The 23,607-nt window shown below is 39.4% G+C and overlaps 3 protein-coding genes across 7 annotated transcripts; 2 read left to right on the top strand and 1 right to left on the bottom strand.

Moving 5' to 3' along the window:
• Positions 1 to 2: 2 nt before the first annotated feature.
• Positions 3 to 5,797, bottom strand: LOC103475656 (pinopsin-like). The gene is made up of 5 exons (XM_008427456.3): positions 3,518 to 5,797; positions 2,661 to 2,829; positions 2,248 to 2,419; positions 1,938 to 2,162; positions 3 to 280 (listed from the first exon to the last, which is right to left on the bottom strand). The coding sequence occupies exons 1-5, from the start codon at positions 3,858 to 3,860 to the stop codon at positions 23 to 25; spliced, it is 1,167 nt and encodes a 388-aa protein (XP_008425678.1). The 5' UTR covers positions 3,861 to 5,797; the 3' UTR covers positions 3 to 22.
• A 127-nt stretch (positions 5,798 to 5,924) lies between these two features.
• Positions 5,925 to 19,887, top strand: LOC103475657 (clathrin interactor 1-like). Of its 4 annotated transcripts, none has more exons than XM_008427460.3 (12): positions 5,925 to 6,116; positions 8,596 to 8,700; positions 8,823 to 8,919; positions 10,341 to 10,449; positions 11,322 to 11,498; positions 11,934 to 12,102; positions 12,821 to 13,037; positions 13,123 to 13,189; positions 13,285 to 13,359; positions 14,825 to 15,150; positions 16,370 to 16,553; positions 17,076 to 19,887. In XM_008427460.3, exons 1-12 carry the CDS (start codon positions 6,076 to 6,078, stop codon positions 17,450 to 17,452), a joined length of 1,944 nt encoding a protein of 647 aa, XP_008425682.1. In that variant the 5' UTR covers positions 5,925 to 6,075; the 3' UTR covers positions 17,453 to 19,887. The 4 variants fall into 4 exon arrangements, with proteins under 4 accessions (XP_008425682.1, XP_008425681.1, XP_008425680.1 ...); XM_008427459.3 differs by having other exon boundaries at positions 5,926 to 6,116; positions 13,282 to 13,359; XM_008427458.3 differs by having other exon boundaries at positions 5,926 to 6,116; positions 13,108 to 13,189.
• Positions 19,888 to 20,970: 1,083 nt separating this feature from the next.
• LOC103475659 (uncharacterized) lies at positions 20,971 to 23,528 on the top strand. Of its 2 annotated transcripts, none has more exons than XM_081615516.1 (5): positions 20,971 to 21,094; positions 21,818 to 21,946; positions 22,491 to 22,727; positions 22,884 to 23,145; positions 23,262 to 23,528. In XM_081615516.1, the coding sequence occupies exons 1-5, from the start codon at positions 20,998 to 21,000 to the stop codon at positions 23,389 to 23,391; spliced, it is 855 nt and encodes a 284-aa protein (XP_081471642.1). In that variant the 5' UTR covers positions 20,971 to 20,997; the 3' UTR covers positions 23,392 to 23,528. The 2 variants fall into 2 exon arrangements, with proteins under 2 accessions (XP_081471642.1, XP_008425683.1); XM_008427461.3 differs by lacking the exon at positions 20,971 to 21,094 and adding an exon at positions 21,162 to 21,643.
• Positions 23,529 to 23,607: the final 79 nt, after the last annotated feature.

The raw sequence follows: 23,607 nt of genomic DNA, 5'->3' as shown, positions 1-23,607 counted from the left end.
TTATTACAAGACAAACATCTTTCTACACAGCATCATACTTATTTCTTCTGTCCATAGCGCCCTCTTGTGGTGCTTTAACAACACAGCACCTCTGACTTCCAGATAAAGAAAAATGAGAGGCAGGTATCTGAACATTATGGTCAGTGGATGGGAGCAAAGCAGGGTCAGTGTTTGGCTCTTCTGTTGGCATTTTCTGAGCCCAGATGCTCCTGCTGCTCAATACGTCGGCTGAAGAATCCTCTGAACTGCAGCTAATCATGTCGAGGAAACATCTGGAGAACTGAGAGAAGCACAATAAGGGGAGAAACTGTACAGACAGTAAAGATGGTACAACACAGTTTACCTCTGGTATGAAGAAAAAAAACATTTCAAGATGTGAACAATGATTGGGTTTAGCAAGATTTTAAATATAATTGAGGATAAAATATGGTGGTAGGGTTGGGTTATAAAGCAAAATCCAAAACTTTGAATGTAACAGAACACTGTTAATTTGCTTGATAAAGAACAGGTTTCCAATAGAGGTTCTCCTGTTGAACTGCTGTAAGAAATTCTTGAACCAAAATAAGTTAAAAGTATTTAAATATTATTTCCTCTAAGACCTGTGTTTAGTAGCTTGGTTTATTTATGATCCAAACTGAACCATGTAAAGTTCTGTGATTAACATTAACTCTACACCTCCCCCCTCTCTACTATAAACTAAAGTGATGGCAGCATCATGCTGTGGAGCTGCTCAGAGTGGATGGAAACATTAATGTAGCTAAAAACAGAACAGAGCACCTAAACACAATTTCCACTGTGGAACATGGGAGTGGCAGCATTATACTGTGGGTATGCCAAAACCAATGTTCCAGTTTCCTTCCCTTAAGGGGTAACACTTCATTTGAAGGGGGGTGAATAAGACTGACATGACACTGTCATAAACATGACATAACATGTCATGAACATGAATTAGCCTTCATGAATATTTATGACTGTTGTCATAAAGCGTCATTCTGTAAATTATGACACTTTTAATACAAAGTTGACATTATTCAAAATGTCTTTGTTATGACAACTTGACATTAACCAAGAAATCATTACGGATATAAATTTGTTATAAAAGTATTACTGATTGCGCTTTAAAAATTTGGTAACTTTATATTATTAAAGGTAAGTTTAAACAGTAATGATTTCTTGGTTAATGTCAAGTTGTCATAACAAAGACATTTTGAATAATGTCAACTTTGTATTAAAAGTGTCATAATTTACAGAATGACGCTTTATGACAACAGTCATAAATATTCATGAAGGCTAATTCATGTTCATGACATGTTATGTCATGTTTATGACAGTGTCATGACAGTCTTATTCACCCCCCTTCAAATAAAGTGTTACCCATTAAGTTTTATAGCCAAACGTATGGAGCTAAATTGGGGGCCATAAAGTTAGTTCTAAAGAAAAATAATCCGAAACTTAAAAAAACAAAGATCTTGAATCTCAAAAGCAGTTTTGAACACTTTTTACAGTTCAGACTTTTTTTTCTCAGTTTCAAACTTTCAATTTCAAAATAATTTTTCAGTTTCAAATCTTTTTTTTTTTCAGTTTTAAATATTTTTTTCAGTTTCAAGCTCAATTTCAAAATAATTTTACAATTTCAAATGTTTTTTTTTTCAATTTTAAATCTTACTTTTTCTCTTCTAAATCTTTTTTTTCCATTTCAAACTTTTTTTTCAATTTCAAAATAATCTTTTAGTTTCAAATCTTTATTTTCAGTTTTAAAAGTTATTTTCCAGTTTCAAATCTTTTTATTTAAATTTTTTGTTTCAAATCTTTTTATTCAGCTTCAATTCCTTTTCTTTTTTTTTTCTTTTGTGCAAACATTATGGCCCCAGTTTAGCTCCATACAAAGCACCCAACAGATGATCACAACAAACACACTGGTAGTTGTGCTCGCCTACCTGGTTGTTGAGCAACACACATATGACCGGATTGAGAACGGTGCTGGTCTTCGCCAGCAGGGCGGGAATCAAAGCGGCTGCAGGCGGCACCGCTCCTGGCCGTCCGAACGAGGCAAGCATCGCCACCACGCCGTATGGAGTCCAGCACAGCAGGTAGCCTGTCACCATGGCAACCACCATCAGGAAGATCCGACCCTCGGCCTGCGATTTGTTGAAGCCGGCCGCCTTGGAGACACACGAACCACCGCTGGTGAGTTAAAGGAAAGGTCGACTCGTCACACAGAGGTTAAAGGTCAAGTTCTAAGCAGACCTGTCTCGTCACGCCTCGGACCGCCAGCAAGATCCGGCCGTAGCAGAAGAACATGAGCAGCAGAGGCAGGAGGAGGCAGAAGACGAACAAGCAGATGATGTAGGAGCGAGCCGTGACGGAGCGGCACCGCCACTGGACCGAGCAGACGGTGCCGGGACCCTCCGGCCCGTAACTGCTAAGAGACGGATATGTTAGGAACCAAAAAAATACATCTGAAAGTCCATTAGACAGTTTTTTTTTTAATTTGTATTTAGTTTAATCAAACATAATCTGTCTCTAAGCCTGTCGCAATTACAAGTTTTGTTGGGCGATAAATTGCTATTGCGATAAACCGCAATATTGTTGTTTTGATATCATTTTCAAGTCATGTGAAAAGTGAGAATATCTGGGTTAAAAACAGTGATGATACAGACCTGCTCCAGCCCAGCAGTGGCGGTAAAGTCCAGGCCAGTGAGTAGAGCCAGGAAAACGCTACGGAGAGTCTGGCTCTGCGATAATGTGAGGAGCTGAGCTGGGAGCCGCTGAGCAGCACGGCGTACCGCTCAAAAGACAGCAGAGAGAGAGACACCAGAGAAACGACCCCTGGCAGGCAGACACAGGGCAGAAATACATTAGCAATATGAGAACAAAGCCACACAATAACAGGAAGTTGGGAAATTTGACTGCTCTTCCACATTTTAATCAAAAATAGTAATTTAGATGACAAATATTGCAATTTAAACATGTGGCGAACAGATAACAGAATCGCTCTTGGACATCTCAATAAATAAGCTAATCTTTATCCAACCATTTTCATTATGATATAAAAACATACTCTTTTTTCATGCTGTGGCTTAAAAATTAAGTTTGTCCAACTTATTTTTGCAGTGAATGGTCCTAAATTGACCATTCACTGCAAAAAAAAAAATCTTAAGTATTTTTCTAGTGTAAATATCTCAGTACACTTGAAAGTAATTTACAAGTATTTTTCATCAAAATGTAGGATACAATAATTCCTTAATATTTATAAGAACTACTTATTATAAGTGACTTAATGTACCTTTGGAACAGTAGCACTTTTTAATGAATAAGTGACTTAAATTTCTTGCTGAAATGTCACTTTAAAGAAAGTTGTTTCCTGTTTAAAGTGTACTAAGATATTTGCAAAGGAAACTAGACCAAAAATATTGATAAGATTTTGTGTTTTAGCAGTGTAGGACGTTTCCACAAAATAGTTCATTGTACAGGTCATAGCTGTATGACCCCACAGGATGTAAAAACTTCCAGTTACCGAAGAGCGCGTTGGAGAAGCCGTACCACCGGCACCCGTAGGACCCGGTCAGCCACCTGCCGCGCACGCTGGCCGCGAAGCTGAGCGGAGTCCCGAAGAGGCAGACCAGCATGTCGCTGACGCTGATGTTGACCAGTAGCAGGTTGGCTGGAGTCCGCAGCCCGGGGTAGCGAGAGAAAACCAGGAGCAACAGGAAGTTGCCCAGGACGCCCAGGACCAGGATGAACCCGAGGGCAACGGCAACCGAGGTGTGAGCCGCCCGGCTGAGAGAGGAGTCCGACCCGGGCGGGGTCTGCTGCCCGCCGCTGAGGTTACTGTTCTCCTGCTGAGTGTGGATCATCATGGCACTTAAAAAGACTTAAACAGAAAAATAAACTGTATTCTCTAAAGAAAATTAACATATAATGGTGCTATATTCAGGCGTAGCATAAAACACACTGAGCTGAAAAATGATGAGGATGAAGGGAGGGACAAAACTTCAGAGCTGCTGCCAGTCCTTACTGTCCCACTTTTTTTATGCCACTTATTCAATTAATCCAATCCAACATTTACATAAATGTGTTCCAAAATCAACTCTATGCTAACGAGAAAGGGAATGAGGAAAAATAGTAGCTCTTTCTTTATCAAACACATGTTTTTAATTGTTCTTGATGCAATATTGCACAGCAGATTGGAGACCTCAATAAATGAGCCAACTCGTCCATTATGCAAGGTTTGCCTGACTCAGAGGGAAGGCCAAGAATGCTCACACCCATGAGCCAAGATGCTGAGGCATTTGACTAATAAATGATCACACTGCGCTTTTTATCTCATGAAACTCTTTGCTAACTAGAGTAGATTAAAAAAATACTTAAAAGTTCCCTGAAATTAACCGTGTGTGTGTGTGTGTGTGTGCATGTTTTCCTTTTCTTCTGATAGTAGAAAATGTCTTTCACTGCACCTAAAATCTAATACACAGTCATTATGTGATAGCCAACCATGGTCCAGGAAACAGTAAACGGGGCACCGTTTTTCCACAGGAAAAAGGAAGAGACTATTCAGTCGACTGGACATGCAAATAAGAGATACTTTTTACAGGTCCAGGTCCAAAGGAACAGAGTCTGCTAGTGAGCAGAACCAGAATAACATAATATGGTGATGGGGAAAAAAAGAGAATTTGTATCTCCTATTAAAAAAGAAAAATACTATAGAAATGTGGCTCACTTGTTTTTTCTTTACTTGAGGATTTATCAAAAATATTTGTCTCTAATTCAAGAATGTGAAGCATTTTAATGTGGTTACCTCCACTCAAGTTCATTTTCTTTAAAAATGGATCATCCCCTAATGGCTTTCAACCTAATAATAGCATCTCAAGTAATTAATGACGGTGATGAACATCTCATTGGAGAAAAAGGCTATTTTGGAGCTCTGCACCTTTTGGGAACTTAATATTAACCATGGGATAATATTCCACATGCTGGGTTCTTTATGTATTTTGTTGGTCATAAAAGATTTAATATACGTTTTCTTGTTTTGGTGGTTATTAACTTACAGAATAAATTGAAGTTAGTGGCTGCATCTAAGAAAACAGGGTTTGTGTTTTTCTTTTTTATGGCATAAATAATTTATTTAGGGCACAACTGACAATTTACTATTTTATCATCTGGTGGTCATCCGCTGAAAGTAAAACAAGTGAAGATTAGGGTTTCCTTCACACTATGTTTTTCTAAACTCCTGCACTCCAGTGATGTCAGAATAGTTCTTGGATATTCAAATTCAATAATATTTTATTGATCCCAAAGGGAACTTAAATATTGTGACTCATATTCAAATTCTTTCAAAGAGTTATTGTAGATATTAACGGCTGTTGGCAGGAAAGATCTCTTGCAGCAGTCTGTATTACAGTGAATTCGAAGAAGCCTCTGACTGAAGACACATATCATGCAGGTCACTATCTTACTATTCAAAATATAAAAATTCTCTAAATAAAACTGTAATGTAGTCCTGAAAAAAAAAGATTGTGAAATCATCCCTCAGTCATATTGACTGCAAATGGATAAAAACGATAAAAAGTACACCCTAACAGCCACCATTATTGCCCATATCAAAACCACTACTGCTTATTAAAAACACAAAATTAGTGTAATTTGTAATTGCTTGGAGTAGAACATTCTCAAAATATAATATAGACTTGAAGAAAAACAATAACATGACAATAACAACAGTTCTATTGTTATTGTCATACATAAAAGGAAGATTTTTCTTTAATTTCAGGAAGACAATGGTGTGGATTACCCTAATATAAAGCCAGAGGGACTATTGATCCCTAATAAATTGCATCTTCAGTCTGGGAACGGAGCGAACATCTTGACGCTGCAGTGACGTAGACAGAGGCCGTTTCCGTAGCAACTGTGCCCGGTCCGTTACCCGCAGCGGTCGCTGTTCAGATCAGATCCGATCAGTGAGCGGAGCGGAGCGTTTTTCTCGTCAGTTACCGGGATTCCACCTCTGGGTTGCGGGGTGTCGAGACACGGGGGCGGCGCAGTATCGAGGTGGGGAGCCCGCAGGTCCGTGCGGAGATGCTGAACATGTGGAAAGTCAGGGAGCTGGTGGACAAAGCGTGAGTACCAACCGAGATGGAGGCGCAGAGCTAACCCGCTAAGTGGCCCGTGAGCTAACCGGTGATTGAGCGGCTCTCACCGGGCAGCATCATTAACTTTTATCGCTGATGGAGGAAAGAATACGGGCCTTCAGCTGTTAGCTTTGACCACTTGGCAAACTGCCAACCTTGTCCCACGAATTAATATGTCGTGGCGTTTTCATCGTTATCTGTTATGGCATCATTGTAAAGTGAGAATGTGTTTGTGGCTCTCAGTTAGCTAATTCGGCTATAAGCAGGTCAGGTGTTGTTATCCCTCAGAGTGCTGCTGCAGCAGACTAACAGCCTAGCTGTCCCACCCCGGTGATGCTCACCATCTCCATGTCCGCCCAGCACACTGCACACCTCCAACAGGAAGGAGGCTGATTGATAATGACGGACATATAACCGGCTAAGCATGTTGTATTCTCAACATTCACACTGTCCCGATGAGGCCCACAGCAATGTAGCATGCTGGCAAACAAACACATACTTTAGTAGGACATGTGTGCCTCTAAACACATGCATTGTGTTTTTTATGCCTCTGTGATATAGGTTTACGAATGTAGTTATTACATTGTAACCATGCAGGAGGAAGAAAATCTTCTTGTACTCTTTGTTCCTGCAGCTGCATGCATTAACTTTGGCTGAGTAAAACCAAAACTAACCCAAAAGTGTAGGTGCAACTACTAATGCGGTTTCTTCAACTCTGTTTCTGATTCAGGATATGGGGATGACTGCTGACATTTAGTTTGTGACTCTTACTGCTGTAGCTAGTGTAAAAGAGTGACATTAAGACTAATAACAATAAGTATTACATCTTTAAACTGAGTTTGGAGTCCAAATACATCCAAATTTCTTTTGTGTAATTTTGTAAAGTTTATTTCCATCCATGTTTGTAGATTTATAACATATTTCTGCAAGCTGTAATGCTAACTGACAGTTTTTACGGAGGATTATTATAATGTTTTGATAATGGACCCATAAGGAAGTATAAATACATTACTGCACAATATCAAGAATACATGTCATTGTGATGCTACAACAAATATTTTTTTATAACGCCACAAAGTAGTGCATGCCGCAATCAGCAATAAATCAATCGCATGATAATTTCCATTTGCATGATTTATTGTTTTTCTCTTTCTACCAAAACCTGGATGACAAAGGTTTTCAGTATGGTGCATTGGTTTTGTTTGAAGGACAATTTTCTTTAGCTTCATTACTCATTTTATTTGTTTTGTTTATTTATTTGGGGTATTTAAAATGATGTTTATTAATCTTTGAAAATGTGTTCTTGCGTTATTATGCCATCATTTTATGACTTGAAAATGTTCTCAAGACAACAACATTATCATTAATTTCTATAACTTTTGGGACAATTTATCATCCAGCAGAATCAGTCATTGTGACAGGCCTACTTGCAACTGAAAATAAAGACAAAAAGTACTAAATGGAGTTAACATTAAGACCAGAGAAGGAAGAATACAGATGAGGGAGTAGATGAAGCAGCACAGAGCTTGAAATGGAGTAACAGACAACAGCTTCCATCAGCTGTTGGTTGTGGCTGGCTGAGCATGATGAATACACTCCATTATTGATCTGCCTCCATAGAACTGGCAGCAGAGGCATTTCTTTTCCAGCATATTAAGAGTCACGCTAATATAAAGCTTTCTGCTTTCTGCTTTCTGCGATGGCTGATTATAACACAGTTAAAAGTGGCTGCTGCCTGGGATAAATCATTGATCATTGTTGGTTTTCTCTTGCTGTGAGTTTGGCAGGTTTCAGAGAACAAAGAGATGGGGAGTAAGGCAGGAAAAGAAAGGGACTGCTTACTGTGAACAAGCACTGAAAGAGAAATGACAGGAGTTATTTTAAACTGATGATTCGAGGACTAAATTGTTACCTGAATAAGCGTTGCGTATGAAGAGATTGGCTTTGTATGTACAGGAAAACAGAGAGTAGAAAGTGAAGTACAGGAACAAAGAAGACAGGAAACAGCATACCTGTGTTCACCTCCCTTTGATGTACAGACTTCCTCTCTTCCCTCTTTGTGCCTCAGAAAGCTTCTGCCTCTTTGCCCACATCTGTTATCTGATAAAGAGTTCAGCAGCACAAAGGCTTTTCCAAAGTGTATTTGTTATTCAGTGAAGCAGGATTCTGCCGGTCCTCAGACAAAAAGCTATTTTCCACCATTTATAATTTGTGGTTTTGTGTTCTGAATGAGTTGTTGTAATAAGCTAGTAAATAAATTGTATTTGTATAGATGAAAATCACAATATGCTTCAGAGTAAAATAACATGAAATAAGCACAAATTCAGGTTTTTGCTCGTTTTTCTGCTCAGTCTGTTGGAAGTTATTTTTTGCCTATCTTTCCATGTTAAGACAAATAAGCTGTAATGCATACAAGTTTTATAGCCACACTGGTGATTTTAACAGGTATAAATGTTTGTGTCAACAGCACTAATGTGGTGATGAACTACTCAGAGATAGAGTCTAAGGTTAGAGAAGCTACCAATGATGACCCCTGGGGGCCCTCTGGACAGCTAATGGGAGAGATAGCCAAGTAGGTGTAACAACACACACACACACACACACACACACACACACACACACGGTCATGAGATGTGATCTGTTTTACTCATGGATGCCAGCAGAATGACCATAAATGTGTGTGTGTGTTTATAGAGCTACGTTTATGTATGAGCAGTTCCCAGAGGTGATGAACATGCTGTGGACCAGGATGCTGAAGGATAATAAGAAGAACTGGAGAAGAGTGTACAAGGTAGGACTGCCGCACATCATACCTGTGTTCCCTGAAGTCTGCTCTGGGTTTGTTTAAGCAGGGTTAGAGGTTTTTTGCTTGACGTCAGGCCTACATACGGCTTCCCATGTTTTTCACACGAGGGACTGTGACCAGACCCAGTTTCCTTCTGTCTGTATTTCATTTTTTAGGTTCAGTTTTCTTTTTACATTTGTGTGTTGCATCTCAGAATCTTGATCAGTGATTCTTGATTGGGTCTCATGTCATTGATGTTATGAATAACATTTTTTTTTTTTTTTTTGCATTTGACGATTTGCAGTCGGTGTTGAGCTGGTTCCCCCTCCTTGTGGTTGAGAGGCCATTTTACAATCTTTTTGCGGGATTATTCTGCAGTTTTATCCTGTTCCAGAAATGAAATGTTTTCTTGCATTTTGATTTGCAGAAGGAGCAACACTGATCTAAAACCAAATTATATCTATTATAATCTGTTCAAACATTTCTGGATTACGACAATTTGAAAAGCCTGATTTCTATGTGGAGGCAATTCTGACCTTACTTCACTCTTATTACTTCAGCTTTTTTTAAACAAAACTACTACAGCAGGTGTGTCATCATGTGTTTTGAAAATCCTGCAGAATTTCTCTCACTGGTTTTGTACGTCCATCACTTTCAGTGAAGAAGAAAAACATAATTTCATCAGCAACACGAAACGTTGCAGCTCTGTAAGCGAGGCTTCTTGCGTTAAATTTTTAACCAGCTTCTGTTTTTTTAACATATCACTATGAAATGATGACTGAGCTCAGAGGAAGAATGTTGTAAAATTACTTTTTGACGGTTAGAAAAATGAAACCTCTGTCTCTCAAGTCAAGTTTGTGTAGCACATTTCAGCATCAAGGCAGTGCAAAGTGCTTCACTTCATAAAAACAATACAGTAATCATTTATGAAACAAGCAATAAACATTACAAATGCCATCATCAGAACCATCAGGCAAATATACATCCATATAATATTTAGCCTTGATTTAAAGGAACTCAGTGTTTCAGCTTGCAGTTTTCTAGAAGTTTGTTCCAGATTTGTGGTGCTTAGAAGCTGAATGCTGCTTCTCCACGTTTGGTTCTGGACCACCAACCTGCCCGTTTGAGCAGTTTGAATTTCTGCGCGGCTGGAAGCCTCAGTTTGTCTTTTCTTTCTAACACACTGCAGAGACCATCAACTTTAAGGCTAAATTAATTGTATGTGAAGGGGATCTTAGTAAAGAGGAAGTGCGGAAATGTTTTAGCCAGCAGTTTAAAGGATCAAAGATAAAGCATTACAACTTATGAAGTGAAAAACAGTAAAAATATTTTTTTACACACCTGAGCAGTGGCAGCCAAAATCAGCCAAGCCGTGAATCTGGGTTGCTTCTCTCTTCGTCTTTCTAATATCCGCATCTCTCCTCCAGGCCTTACTCTTGCTTGCCTACCTGATCAGGAACGGCTCTGAGAGGGTCGTCACCAGCGCCAGAGAACACATCTATGACCTGCGATCTCTAGAAAACTATCACTTTATCGGTGAGTCTCTTTTTGCAATTTTTAAGCTTTTTTTTTTGCTTATCTTGTGTTGAAAATTCAGTACTAGCATTTATCAAAGCATTTGGATTAAGATATTTCAAGGTTTCCCACAGAATACTCGCTAAGCTCGGTGGTTGGGCGCTAGGGCGGTCTTTCATCCAGCGGCCCGTCGTGTTTTTGAGTTAAAAAATATTTAAAGTTAACAGGAAATTTGAAAATCCATCCATCCATTGTCTGTCCCTAGTGGGATCAGGAGGGGTGCTGGTGCCTCTCCAGCGAACGTTATGGGTGAGAGGCGGGGTCACCCTGGACAGGTCGCTAGTCTGTCGCAGGGCAACAAGGAGACAGACAGGACACACACACACACACACACACACACACACACACACACACACACACACACACCTAGGGACAATTTAGAGAGACCAATTAACCTGACAGTCATGTTTTTGGACTGTGGGAGGAAACCGGAGTATCCAGAGAGAACCCACCATGCACAGGGAGAACATGCAAACTCCATGCAGAAAGACCAGGGCCAGGAATTGAACCCAGAACCTTCTTGCTGCAAGGCAACAGCTCTTCCAACTGTGCAGCGCCGACATTTGAAATTATCACTTGATAATTATGTTATTGACAAATTGGGAGATTAATACCTGAAAACCAACTATAAAGTCTTAAAAATTGCAAACATTTTAAAAAGACTTTAAAAATAAGCAGTTCTTAGCCTGTTGGGGGCACAAGTAAAGCCTGGTGGCCTGCCAGGCTTATAATGCAGTGAGGGAAACCCTGTGTTTTGTCTTTGAATATAGAGCAATAAGTGGTTTTATAGGTTTGAGTCTGTGTGTGACTGTATCTGTTGGGTTTATCTGCAGATGAGAATGGGAAGGACCAAGGAATAAACGTACGTCAGAAGGTGAAGGAGATGGTGGAGTTCATCCAGGATGATGACAGACTGAGAGAGGAGCGAAAGAAAGCAAAGAAGAACAAGGATAAATATATTGGAGTCTCCTCTGACAGTATGGGCAGTGGAGGTGGCAGCTTTAAGAACTGTAAGTAGCTCACAGCGTTCATCTGACAGCTTGAGTGGATTAAAATGAAAATCCAATCCCTCCTGGAGAACCTCAGAAATATATTTTCTACAGCAAATGTAGCATGCTTTAAATCTCTAAAGGCGTAATTCTATAAGCGAGTAAATTACTTCACCGGTTTATTATTTTCAAATATAAAATTAGGTCGGTAACTGCTAAAAATGGAAAATCATTGAAGAATGTTTCTGACCTTTTGTTTTCTGCAAATGCATTTGCCATTACCTATAACATTTAAGGCTTCAGAGACAAACTTGGAGAAAATATTTACTCACTTCTCGCAGCTCTGACCTCTTTATTGCTGCTATATTTTAAATTATTTATGGTATAAAAAATATGTAGTTAAAATAAGGGTTTAAAATGCTGAATCTTTATGTTTTTGATCTTTTCTTCTTCCAGCGAACGAATTGGATCGGAATAAGTGGGATGAGGACTGGGACAAGAGCAGAGGAGCTTTCCCTTTCAGCGAGAAGCTCGGAGAGATCAGTGACAAGATAGGCAGCACCATCGACGACACACTCAACAAGTTCAGAAAGAAGGAGCGAGACGACTCGCCTGACCGGATCAGGTAAACCGACACACCACTCCGACAGCAGGAACAATCATGAGTCATATTCAAATTATTTCCTGCATGTGGATCCACTGGTTCAACTTAAAATCAAAAATATATGGCGGAAAAAGTTGCAAAATTCTAACTAGCAGTTAACTGAAGTAAATTTTGATTCAGTTTAAGCATTTAGTTTTCTGAAGAATCGTAAATAAAGCTCATCTGTCCCTGCAGACTTTTTCTGAGGATCAAAAGGATCTCATTGTTCCAGCGTATCAGTCAGGAGAAGAATCTAAAACAATGCACTGCATTGTACTTAGTATAAATTGCAACAAAAATGTTAGATTTCTTCAACATTAATGCAAAGACAATATAAAAACTAGTAAAGGAGACATTCGATAGGTCTACAGTAACAATGAAGGAACAATATTACAATATGTACTTATATATCTGGGCTGATACGTAGGATCACAAGACAGACACCAGACTTGGCTAAACTCCTTCAAAACCTTGTGGAATGATATGTTCTGTTTTGCTAAAAGTGCATAAACCAAACCAGCACCATACCATGCTGCACAACAAACGTACCAATATATTTAATCTCTGTTTGAAAGAGATTATTTACAGAGAAAACCAGCTGAACAGAGATCCGAACCCTTCAGACTTCCACAAAGACACAGCAGATCAACCTTTGCATAATCCCCTGAGTTCTGATGCGTCCCTTATCTGGTTGCCATAGTGACAACGAGGAGGAGAGAGGATCAAAAAACGGGAGGCAGGAGACGATCGAATTTAAAGACGAGGAGGAAACGGTCACGACGAAGAGCATCCAGATCACACAAGCGACAGAAACCACGACCACCACCACGAGGAAACGCAGCGGGGCGGCGAGCAGCAAGACGCTGGACCTGGGGGCTGCAGCGCACTACACCGGAGACAAGAGCCCAGAGGAAAAGGTGCACACCGTTTCTATGGTGACAATCATCTTCACCTTTGAAGGTTTAATTGCTGCGTCTTACTCCTCAGTTGTCGGCAAAGCAGACTTCCAGCGGTGGACTGGCTGACCTACTGGTGATTGACCCTTCAAACAACGAGAGCACAGCGGCGGGTAAACACACACACACACGCATTCCTCTCCTACGCTGTCCAAACACACTTCTGTGTCCTGTGGTAAGTTTGTGTTTGTCTTCACTCACCCAGCAGGGACTTCAGACCTCATAGGGGGCTTTGCTGACTTCTCCTCACCTGCAGCCTCTGCCAGCCTCCCCACCTCCACTGGTAAACGCCTCCCCTCACTGCGCCTTTAAAACCTTCATCATGCCCTCAAAATAAAGAGGATTAGTTCACAATCACACATTGTAAAACATCAAATACAAATTTAAGAAATATATCAGTTTATGCAGGTTGTCTACCTGTGTCTAAGTGAATCCATTAGGCTTGGAGATAAGCACAGTCTGATTGAGTATTGAATTTAATCCAAAGATTTCCCTTGGATTAAATTTTTCTATTTAAAAATAAAATAGAAAAATATTTGTATTTACAGACATTATTCCCTATTCTGCTGTCTGAATGTTGTCGTTTCTTCCTTATTCTTTTTTTTAATTTTCCTTCCTTTTACAGTATTACAGTTAATTATTGATGTTTTTACCTGCGAGGTCAAATTACTTCGTATTACCGTATTTTCCGCACTATAAGGCACACCTAAAAACCTTCAATATCCTCAAAAGCCAACAGTGCACCTTATAATCCGGTGCGCCTTATATATGGACCAATATTGAGCCACAACAGGTCTATCTACTACGGTAAGCAGCCGTCGTCTTCATTTTCCCCGTAGAAGAAGAAGCGCGGGGTGCATGCTGGGATAGTTGTCAGAACGCTGGTTTGTTAATAAAGTTTGATAATACATTTAAAGCCAGGGGGTCGGAGGGGCGGGGGAAGAGAGATAGAGACTGTGGCGGCAACGTGTCGGTTGGTCTGTGTTACCCAGAAAGCAGTTGGGCACAATATCACAACACCAACACAGTGAGTGAAACAACGACTGGGGCAGCCTACTATATAAAAAACTCGGGGACATTTATAAAGTACTCGGGGGCCACTTCTTTACAAATGTGGATGTGTAATAATAGAGTACAAATTGGCAACCCAAACTGAAGTGTCTATTCTATGCGCCTTATAGTGCGGACAATACGGTACTCAGAGGTGGGCAGAGAACCCAAAAATTATACTCAAGTAAGAGTAGCAGTACTTCAACATATTTTTACTCAAGTAAAAGTAAAAAGTAGCCGTCCAAGAAATTACTCAAGTAAGAGTAGATAACTGATCTACTTATCAATCATTTCTAATTTAAAAATTACATCATCAGATAAAACAAAATGTAAAGTTAAGTGGAAATTTTGGTATTTCAAGGAACAAAATTACAATAATTCATATAAATAACAAAAAGTAACAAGCCCAAATCAGTTTCTTTCAATATAAAACTTATGAAACTTTAACAAAACTGCAGGTGTGTGTCTGTCTGTCTGGTGAATTTTTGGTTAAAACATGTTTGTTTTTCATTCAGCGGTTAGAGAATCCAGAAATTTTACTCAAGTAAGAGAAGCGACTCAAGTAAAAAGTACAGCGTAGTAAAAATACTCCTAAAAGTGAATTTTTTCAAAACGTTATTCAAGTAACTATAATTGAGTAAATGTAACTAGTAACTACCCTGCTCTGGTATTACGTAACCTTTACTTTTTTTGACCAGCTGCTGCCTCTTCCAATGGAAACGGAGAATTTGGGGACTGGAGCTCCTTTTCAGGAAATCCTCCCGCTCCATCTAGCTCCGGTCCTTCGCAGCCGGTTACCGACCTGTTTGGCAGCGGACCGTCACCGCCACCACCGCCGGCTTCAAACCCGTCCTCTGTCCCCCCATCTGCTGAACTGTTTGACCTGATGAGCGGAGTCAACCATCAGCCAACCAATCCGCACACGACGCTCAGCGCTTCCCAGAGCATGACCTTCTCTCTTGGCGGGGTGACACCGGGAGGATCCGTTGCCATGCCTACGATGCCACACTCCCGCTCTCAACAGGTATCAAAGGAAATATCATTTTGAAAAAATGTTACATTATTGAGGGCTAATATTGTGGAAAAAAATAGTCTAACGTATTTTCTGCACTACAAGGCACACCGTTACATAATTACCATATTTTCCGCACTATAAGGCGCACTGGATTATAAGGCGCATCTTCAATGAATGGCCTATTTTGAAACTTTTTTCATATATAAGGCGCACCGCATTATAAGGCGCATAGAATAGACGCTACAGTAGAGGCTGGAGTTACGTTATGCATCCACTAGATGGAGCTGCACTAAAGGGAATGTCAACAAAACAGTCCGACTCGGGTCGGCGAGGAGAGCCTTCCGCTACTGGGCCGGGGCCGGACGATGGTGACCCGTCTCCGTTCGCGCACAGCATGTTGGTGGAGAACGTGGTGCTAAATGACCTGCAGACAACCTGATTATCAGGTCGGTAGGTAGATAGGTCAGTCAAACTTTATTAACAAACCAGCGTTCTGACAACTATCCCAGCATGCACCGCGCGCTTCTTCTTCTACAGGTGAAAATGAAGTCGGCGGCTGCTTACCGTAATTGCTAGACCTGTTGTGGCTCAATATTGGTCCATATATAAGGCGCACTGGGTTATAAGGCGCACTGTCGGCTTTTGAGGAAATTGAATGTTTTTAGGTGCGCCTTATAGTGCGGAAAATACGGCAACTATTTTTGACCTTTTTCATACATGAAGCACACCAGACTGCAAGGCGCATTAAACGAAACAAAACAGTCAGATAAGTCAGTCAAAGTACATTACGTATTACTCCGTGACGCTCCTGACGACGGCAGCCACAATGTAAAGTAAAACATTTTGACAGAGCGCCGTCAGCGCCATGTGCCACACAAAATCGCTTCAAGGTCAGTAAGCACAACCAAAATTAATCCACATTAATTCACTAGAGGGGACTGTTTTACTCCACAATATATAATAATAATATATATGTCGTTTTAATAATAATAATAATATATATATCGTTTTTTGATCAAATTAAAGGCTTTTAAGTGCACCTTATAGTCTGGAAAATACGGTAGATTATTCTAGACCTAAATTTTAGAATTAGGTCTTGTATTGGCAAAAGGTATTTCCTCAAAACGTTTGCTGCTACACAGTATCATTTTGTTGCTGCACCTCTGACCTCATCTCACCTTTTAATAAAAACCATAACCCAGGAATAAATCAGACAAATCTGTTCCAGAATTTGGTGGGCATGGTGTCCCAGCAGCCAATGGGATCGCAGCAAAAGGCTGGAATTGGAAGTCAGGGGTCGTTAGGGTCAACTTGGTCCGACCCGTCTGTCAATATCAGCCTGGACTTCCTGTCAGCTGGACTCAACCACACAAAGACACCACCAACTCTGAACAATATAATCCAGCAACAAGGTAATGTCCTTTACTGAGCTTTTTATCTGTTAAACACAAACAAATTGGACTTTCTGAAACTTATTATAGGGCTTTGCAAAAGTATTTATACACCTTGAACCTTTTCACATGTTGAAAACCTCAAACTTCAGTGTATTTTATAGGGATTTTAACTTTGTGATTAATTAACATAATGTAGCGCATAACGGTAAAGTTAGACACATCAAAATAAATTCTCCTGGACGATTAATTGTCCCAGAAGTTATTGCGACAAATGATAAAATTGTTATTTTTAAACAATGTCCAAGTACTTTTAGAGCGTTCTCGTTTCTTGCTTATTTTTATTGGTCTGTCTCACAAAATACATATATTTTGTGCCATGTTCAAATATGAAAAGGGTCAAGATGTATGAATACTTTTGCAAGGCACTGGATTACCTCTGTAAACTCTTCAAAATATTCAAAGGAAATATACACATATAGACACAGTAAACCATAAACAACGTGGAATCAGATTTGTACCTGTGTGTGTGTTTTTGCACAGGAGTGCCTCCAGTCAGCCTGTTGGCTCAGAGTTTTGGAGGACTAACCCTCAGCTCACCACCTCATGTGGCTCCCATCAGGCCGCCAGCCAACCCCATCATGGCCAGCGGCGCCATGGCGATGGGCATGCCTGCTCCCCTGGGCGTGGGCATGCCACCTTCCATGGCCACCGGCCTGCAGAGCGGGATTCCTGTGAACCCAGGGATGATGGGAATGAACATGAGCATGAATATGGGCATGGCCGCCCCGGTGATGATGGGTGGCATGGCAGGTATGGGGGTGCCAGGAGTGGGAATGGGCCTGAGCCACTCCATCAGCCCCGCCGTGGTCCCACCCAAACAAGATGCCTTCGCTAACTTTGGCAGCTTTGGGAAATGAAGGTTTGCAGTCAAGTGTGTGCGTTTGTTTGTGAATGAGTGAGTGAGCATGAATGTGTGAAACTGCGAGTAAGCGAACTGCAGAAGGACTTTGCTGTACTTGAAGACAAACCTTGCATGTTTCACTGTCTGCCTCTGGGCTTTGGTGAGCTGGCGCCGGTGACTCTTTGCCATCGGTTCCCACCGATTCGCCGCAGAAGAAAGCAGAGGTGGAGCGAAGGTGTTGGTACATAATCATCATTACTTCCCTTTACTGGAAAAATCATTGTCTTCACGAGTTTTTATAAAACCATATGTTATCCTCCATCGTTTAGTTTTTTCTGCACAAAGAATTCAGTTTAGCTAAAATGGCACTGAGGCCTTAATTTTGCATTGTAACTGAGAAGGTAATTTTTTAAAAATCCAAATTTAATTATAAATTTAAGCCATTCCATTTATACTCCGACTTTGCAAAGCCCTTTTCAGACATGGATCATTTGCTGTTATGTTTCACAACAAACAGCTTCATTTATGCTGATGTGTTAATATGAGTTAGTCATGTAAGATTGGCCATCGGTGTTTGCAGGTCAAAAAATAACACGTTGTTTGGTGCCTACATCCATTTGTACCTGTAAACAAACCATTGTTTACCTGTGTACTCCACTTAGCTTTCACTGTAGTAAAGACATAAGAAGTCATTAAAATCCTCAATCATTAGAAATAATTTAATTAATTTGGATATTTTCTGAAAACTTGGTGTCAAACTCTATTCGGATTTATTTTTTTGCTAAAATAAGACAAATTATGACCTCTGGTTAAACCAAATTAACTAATTTGGGTCATAATCGATCTCCTGTTGGTACGTATTGCTTCATTGGAGTTATGTGAACAGATTTCTTCACTGTAGGTCATGAAAATTACATATAATTGGCAGCTTTCAAAGTGGATATTTTGTACCTGGAAGGTGGATGACTCGACAACTACAAAGGTCAGAAATGGTGGAAATGATCAGCACCTATAATTACTACATTCACTCCTTCACCAAGCTGTACCTGAAAACCGTTTCACTCTCATGTACTCGATTCATGGAATATGTTTATTTGTAATTTTAAAGTGACTTTCTATCTTCTACATACCCCTACCAAGTATTTTGGTTCTAAACTACAAAAGGTATGAATTGGTGAATTATAAAGTCAATTTACAGTTTGCTCTTAACTCAGCCATAAACTAGATCAAGTCCTACATAACGTTGTTAAAAATGTAAAAAAGAAATAGTCTGAAAGCAGAAACTTTAGCAGCAGTCCCTAAGCTGTTTTAAAACCTGCGTGCTGAAGGGAAGATTATTTAGATGCTGAATCTAAATAATTTTAGATCATTAAAATGATGCTCTTGATTATTAAAATGATGATGGAATCTAAAACCAGCAGGAGGATTTTTACCTCTTGAGTTTTGCCAGATTTCTACCGTTTCTGTCTGAAAGGGGCTTTTGAATACCCTGGACCACCAGCAGGGGGCAGAATGAGTCTCCTTGATGGATGATGGATGGGGAAATACAAATTAACATCTGAACCCTGACAAGCCCGTTTCCTTTTTCTCTTTTGGTTTAGTCTAACATTTTATTTTGAATCGGCTTGTTGCGTTATAATATTTGGAGAGGTAGTACTGAATGATTCTTCCGTTTGACTTTCTGAATGCATTTACCACATAAAGGGCCAGTCAGTATTTTATTCAGAGTGCTACTGATTATTTTCTATTTATGCAACTTGACCATGTGTTTTCACAGATCTCAGTAAACTATTCAGTGTTGCTTTCTGACTCACCTACATTCATAGCGTCTCTAGCTTTTTTACATACAAACCGTTTTTATGCATTGAGGTACAGAAGTATTTTCCTACCAACTTTGGTGGAAAGAATTACTCAAAAAAAAAAAAAGCTGCAACTTTACTTACACGTTTACAGTGGATTCTGGGAATACCTCTAACATTGTACCTTGAGTTGGAAACATGTTTCACCTACACTTCATAACCCATTGGTTAGAGAAGACGCTCCTCGACATTTGATTCAGATTAAATATGCTGGAGTTCAATCCAAATGGTTTGGGGTGACATTTGTGTGAGAAATGGATAACGGGCGTTTGTGACTTTATGTATGGGTCTAAGTTTCTTCTGTTTGATGTACAAACACAGCTAAGCAGAGCCTCTTGTCATTTTCTGAGGCGCTGCCCTCCAAATGACCAAATCTTTATTTTGTTACTCTCAGAATTATAATTCCATAGGTTTTAGTTTAATATTTTATTAGTTGTAAGGTTATGATCAAATAAAACTGCATTTGAAGTGATTTAGTTTACTTGAATCATGTTTTTTTTTTTCTTCATTTTCCTTCAACACAGATCTTTTGATTTGATTGCTGTATATTTTCTGTACTTCATTCAACAATAAATTAAATTATAACATTAAACAGTTCGGTTTCATATTTTTGTTTATGTGTATTTTATTACTTATTTACATTCTTAACAGTAATTTTAACAATACTGACAAATTGAAGTAACAAACAATAAAAAAGATTTTCAAATGTTCTATAAAATGTAAAAGACTTAAAATAGGTTGCATCACATCAAGTGTTAATGCTTATGTAATGTAGTCAGTGGTTTGTAATTTGTTTTACTATTGTGTAATCACATTGTAATGTGCTGCAGATTTCTTCCCAGATCCCTCTTGCAAATGAGATCTGGATCTCAGTGGGTTTTTACTGGTTAAATTAAGGGGAGAAAGAAAATCTGGTGAACACCATGGTGAGGTTCAAGGAGCATTCTGAGCCCTTAAAAGCTGATTGTAGAAGATAAGAGTTTGGTAACGGATTCAAAGAGCTCTCTGCCGTTTTCACTGTATGGAAAATAACCTACAAGTGGAGAATATTCAAAACATCTACCAACATGCCCAGGTCTGACGGCCCAAGCAGGTTCACCTCAAAAGCAGAACGCAATATTTTAAAAGGAATCTCATAACACCCTAAAAATTCGTCATGGCACCTACTGCAGGCTTTTATTACTGTTGATATGAAACTGCGTGCCAATCAGAAAGAGTGCACAAAGGTAACTCACCTATAGTTCTCATAACTCTGAATCAGAAGTCATCCGCGTCACTGAAGCGCCATCTTGTTAGGCCTAAGAGCAGTGCAAAGCATAGATGAATGGCTTTGTCACAAACAAAAAGTATATTGACACTCTTGACCAATGTGCAAGAGAAAGATCCATGAAAAAGTATCAGAGTGCTGGAGTGAGAACATAGAAACATACATTTTGCTGCAAGTTTTAGCTTCGTAAATAAAACTACAAAGCTAATTTTTGCTAGCTCGCCAGTAAGTAGTGCAGTAAATATCACTGTATGGATATTTACAGAGTTGGAGAGAGTACTCAGAAATTGTAGTCAAGTAACAGTTTTAACTTAAAATGTTTATAAATTAGACAGGGACGTGGCTATAGCTAGTTCTAAGCTCGTAGCTTGTTTATTGTTGTCGTAGCAACCCCGTATCAACTGTCATAACAGTTAGCTACCGATACCTACCACAATGGCTGCTGTCAGCGACAAAGATCCCAGCAATGTGACGTCACATGAGAACTATAAATTGAAAAGCAACAGCTGGTTACCATGGACACTGAATGCAGGTAGGCAGGTAGTAATCAGAAGCTAATCCTGCAACTTTTGGATCAAGAAATGTAACTGATGCTGCCCCTCTTTGATCCATTATGTATTTTTAATTTATAAGAAAAGACAAATTACTTCTGTAAACGGTGAAAACTAATCAGACTTGGTTTAAACATTGTTGGGGGTGAGGGTTAGATACATTTCCTTAACTTTAGCCAAGATCCTAAAAAAAAAAAAAAATCGTATTTTGCGATTAAAGTTACAAGTTGCTCTAGCAATGTTTGAATAACTCGCTCGCCATGGCAACTAAATTGAAAATGTTTTGTTTACATTTAAAGAAAAACTAATACAAACACTTCAAAGAGGTCACAGTTACTGCTAGGAGATCTAAACTTTCCAATCTAAAAAGGAAAACTACCACAAATGCTGTCTACCAAACAGAGACCTGGATCAGGAACTACCAGAATGTGACACTTCTTCAGTAGCTTCTTCAGGGAAAAACAAAGCAGCTACCCAGCTCCAGTCGTTTAAGTTTTTTTTACCAGACATTTTACCAGATAATATTTTAGGTGAGTATCATTTGAAATATCTGGATCCAGACTGAATATTCAGTCTCCACTTCTACACACTGTTAAGAACAAAAGCTGCTCTGAGATATGGAGGATGAAAGATTGTCATATCCGTTCCCACAAATTGTGACCATAAATGAAAACTGTTAACATAAGAAGTTATTTCCTTTTCAGTAAAAAACTTCAGTATGTTGCAAATGGGAGAACTCCTGACCTCACCTTCAGGATGCCCTTCTGATCCATCTGTCAGTCCAGGAGGAGGCGGACAAAACACCAGTTTTGTCATTCCACCATCAGAGATAGGTAACAATAGTAATAATAATAATAATATTAATGCTAATTTACATGCTAATGTGATATAGTGGATATAAGAAATGCATCTTACTCTGATTAAAATTTCAGGTTTTGTGAAGTAAAAAAGAATGATAAAGTGATAGTTGGTCATTTTTTGCTAACCATTGTTTTAGCTAAAAGATGCAAAGAAGAAAAAATCATGAAAATCCTGTTAGGACAGGTAATCTTTGTTTAAGTTGATCTGAATCTTTGTAATTGATGGTAGATGTACGCCCTAGCAGACTAAATGTTGGCATTAATTCAGAAGGTGTTTGTTTTTTTAGTTAAGTAATACATGTCACAATAAATGAGGGAAAAGTTCTGAATGATTTATGGTGGTCACATTTTTTTCATCACATAAACCTGCCATTTTAACACAGGTGTGATGTAATAGTGCTTATAAAATGGTGGTTGTATAATTAGCCACTGTTAGGATTGTGTGTTAAGAGTTTTTTAAAGTGGATCTAACTTCATTACTGTGATTGGATGTAAATACCTCAAATCTTTTCCTCAGATTTCAAACCTAACCAGTTTATCCAAGAGAACGGACGGGTCAAACGGCCAATGAACGCTTTTCTAGTGTGGGCTCGCGTCCACAGAGAGGCCATGCAAAAAGCCTTTCCAGGAAGAACCAGCAATGACATCAGTGTTCAGCTTGGAAATGAGTGGTATAAGCTCAGTGAGGAACAGAAGAGGCCCTACTTTGAAGAAGCTGACAAGCTGAAGAAGATGCACAGACTGCACTTCCCTGGTAAGAACATTACATGTCTGTCTGACAGTGGATTTGAAGGCTTATGTTAATTATTGAATGTACAAACACTTCATCTTCTAGTCAAGTATTCTGTGGAAGACATTTGATGACGTAACTTTTTATTATAACTCATGTTGGCTCTGATTGTGGTACCAGATTACGAGTATCGCCCCCGGAAGAGAAAAGACAGAAAGCAAGCTTTTGAAGGGAAATATGACCAAACATCAGGACAACAGCAGGACTCAAATATTCACTGTATTGGCTCACAAAGTATGCCTTCAGGTCAGCCCAGGTTCCCGGACCCTATTCTATTTGGTCCATCTCCTGTGCCTCAACCAGTCTCCTGCAGTCCCTATTTGCCCTTTAACCCCCATCATCAAGCAACCATGTACCATATGGGCCAGAGCCAGAGTTTAAGGTTAGGTGTAAAGTTTCTGATTGCCATATTTTACACATCTTGTTTTCAATGTATTTAGATACTTGTCAGTCAATAAATCACAAAGATTTACATTTATTTTTCAAATGCTTTTACAGGCCCGGATTTACCAGAAGCTGGATGGAGGATAAAAACTTCGACCAAAGTTACTGGCACGATGGAGCTTTGAGGCCATTTGTCTTTGATGGTTATTCAGTGCAGAGTTATTATTCAGCTGGTTTTATCTAAGAAGTCATCGTTGGCTCAACATAATTTCAGTGTTGGCTGATGTCACCTTTCACAAAGACTAAACAATGTGGGGAGTTTATAAGCCAGCATGCAGGTGATAGCTGATTCCCTGTTTTTAAATAAAATGTTCACTAATACATGCTGCATACACTTTTTTATGTCAAAATTTCTTACTATATATGCTCAAATTTCCTGAATCTTGATTTTTTTTTTTCT

Source organism: Poecilia reticulata, chromosome 14, assembly GCF_904066995.2.
Source record: "Poecilia reticulata chromosome 14, P_reticulata-male-v2, whole genome shotgun sequence".
Taxonomy (NCBI): Eukaryota; Metazoa; Chordata; class Actinopteri; order Cyprinodontiformes; family Poeciliidae; genus Poecilia; species Poecilia reticulata.
The sequence above is the reverse complement of the archived record's forward strand: the minus strand, read 5'-3'. Positions and strand labels throughout refer to the sequence as shown.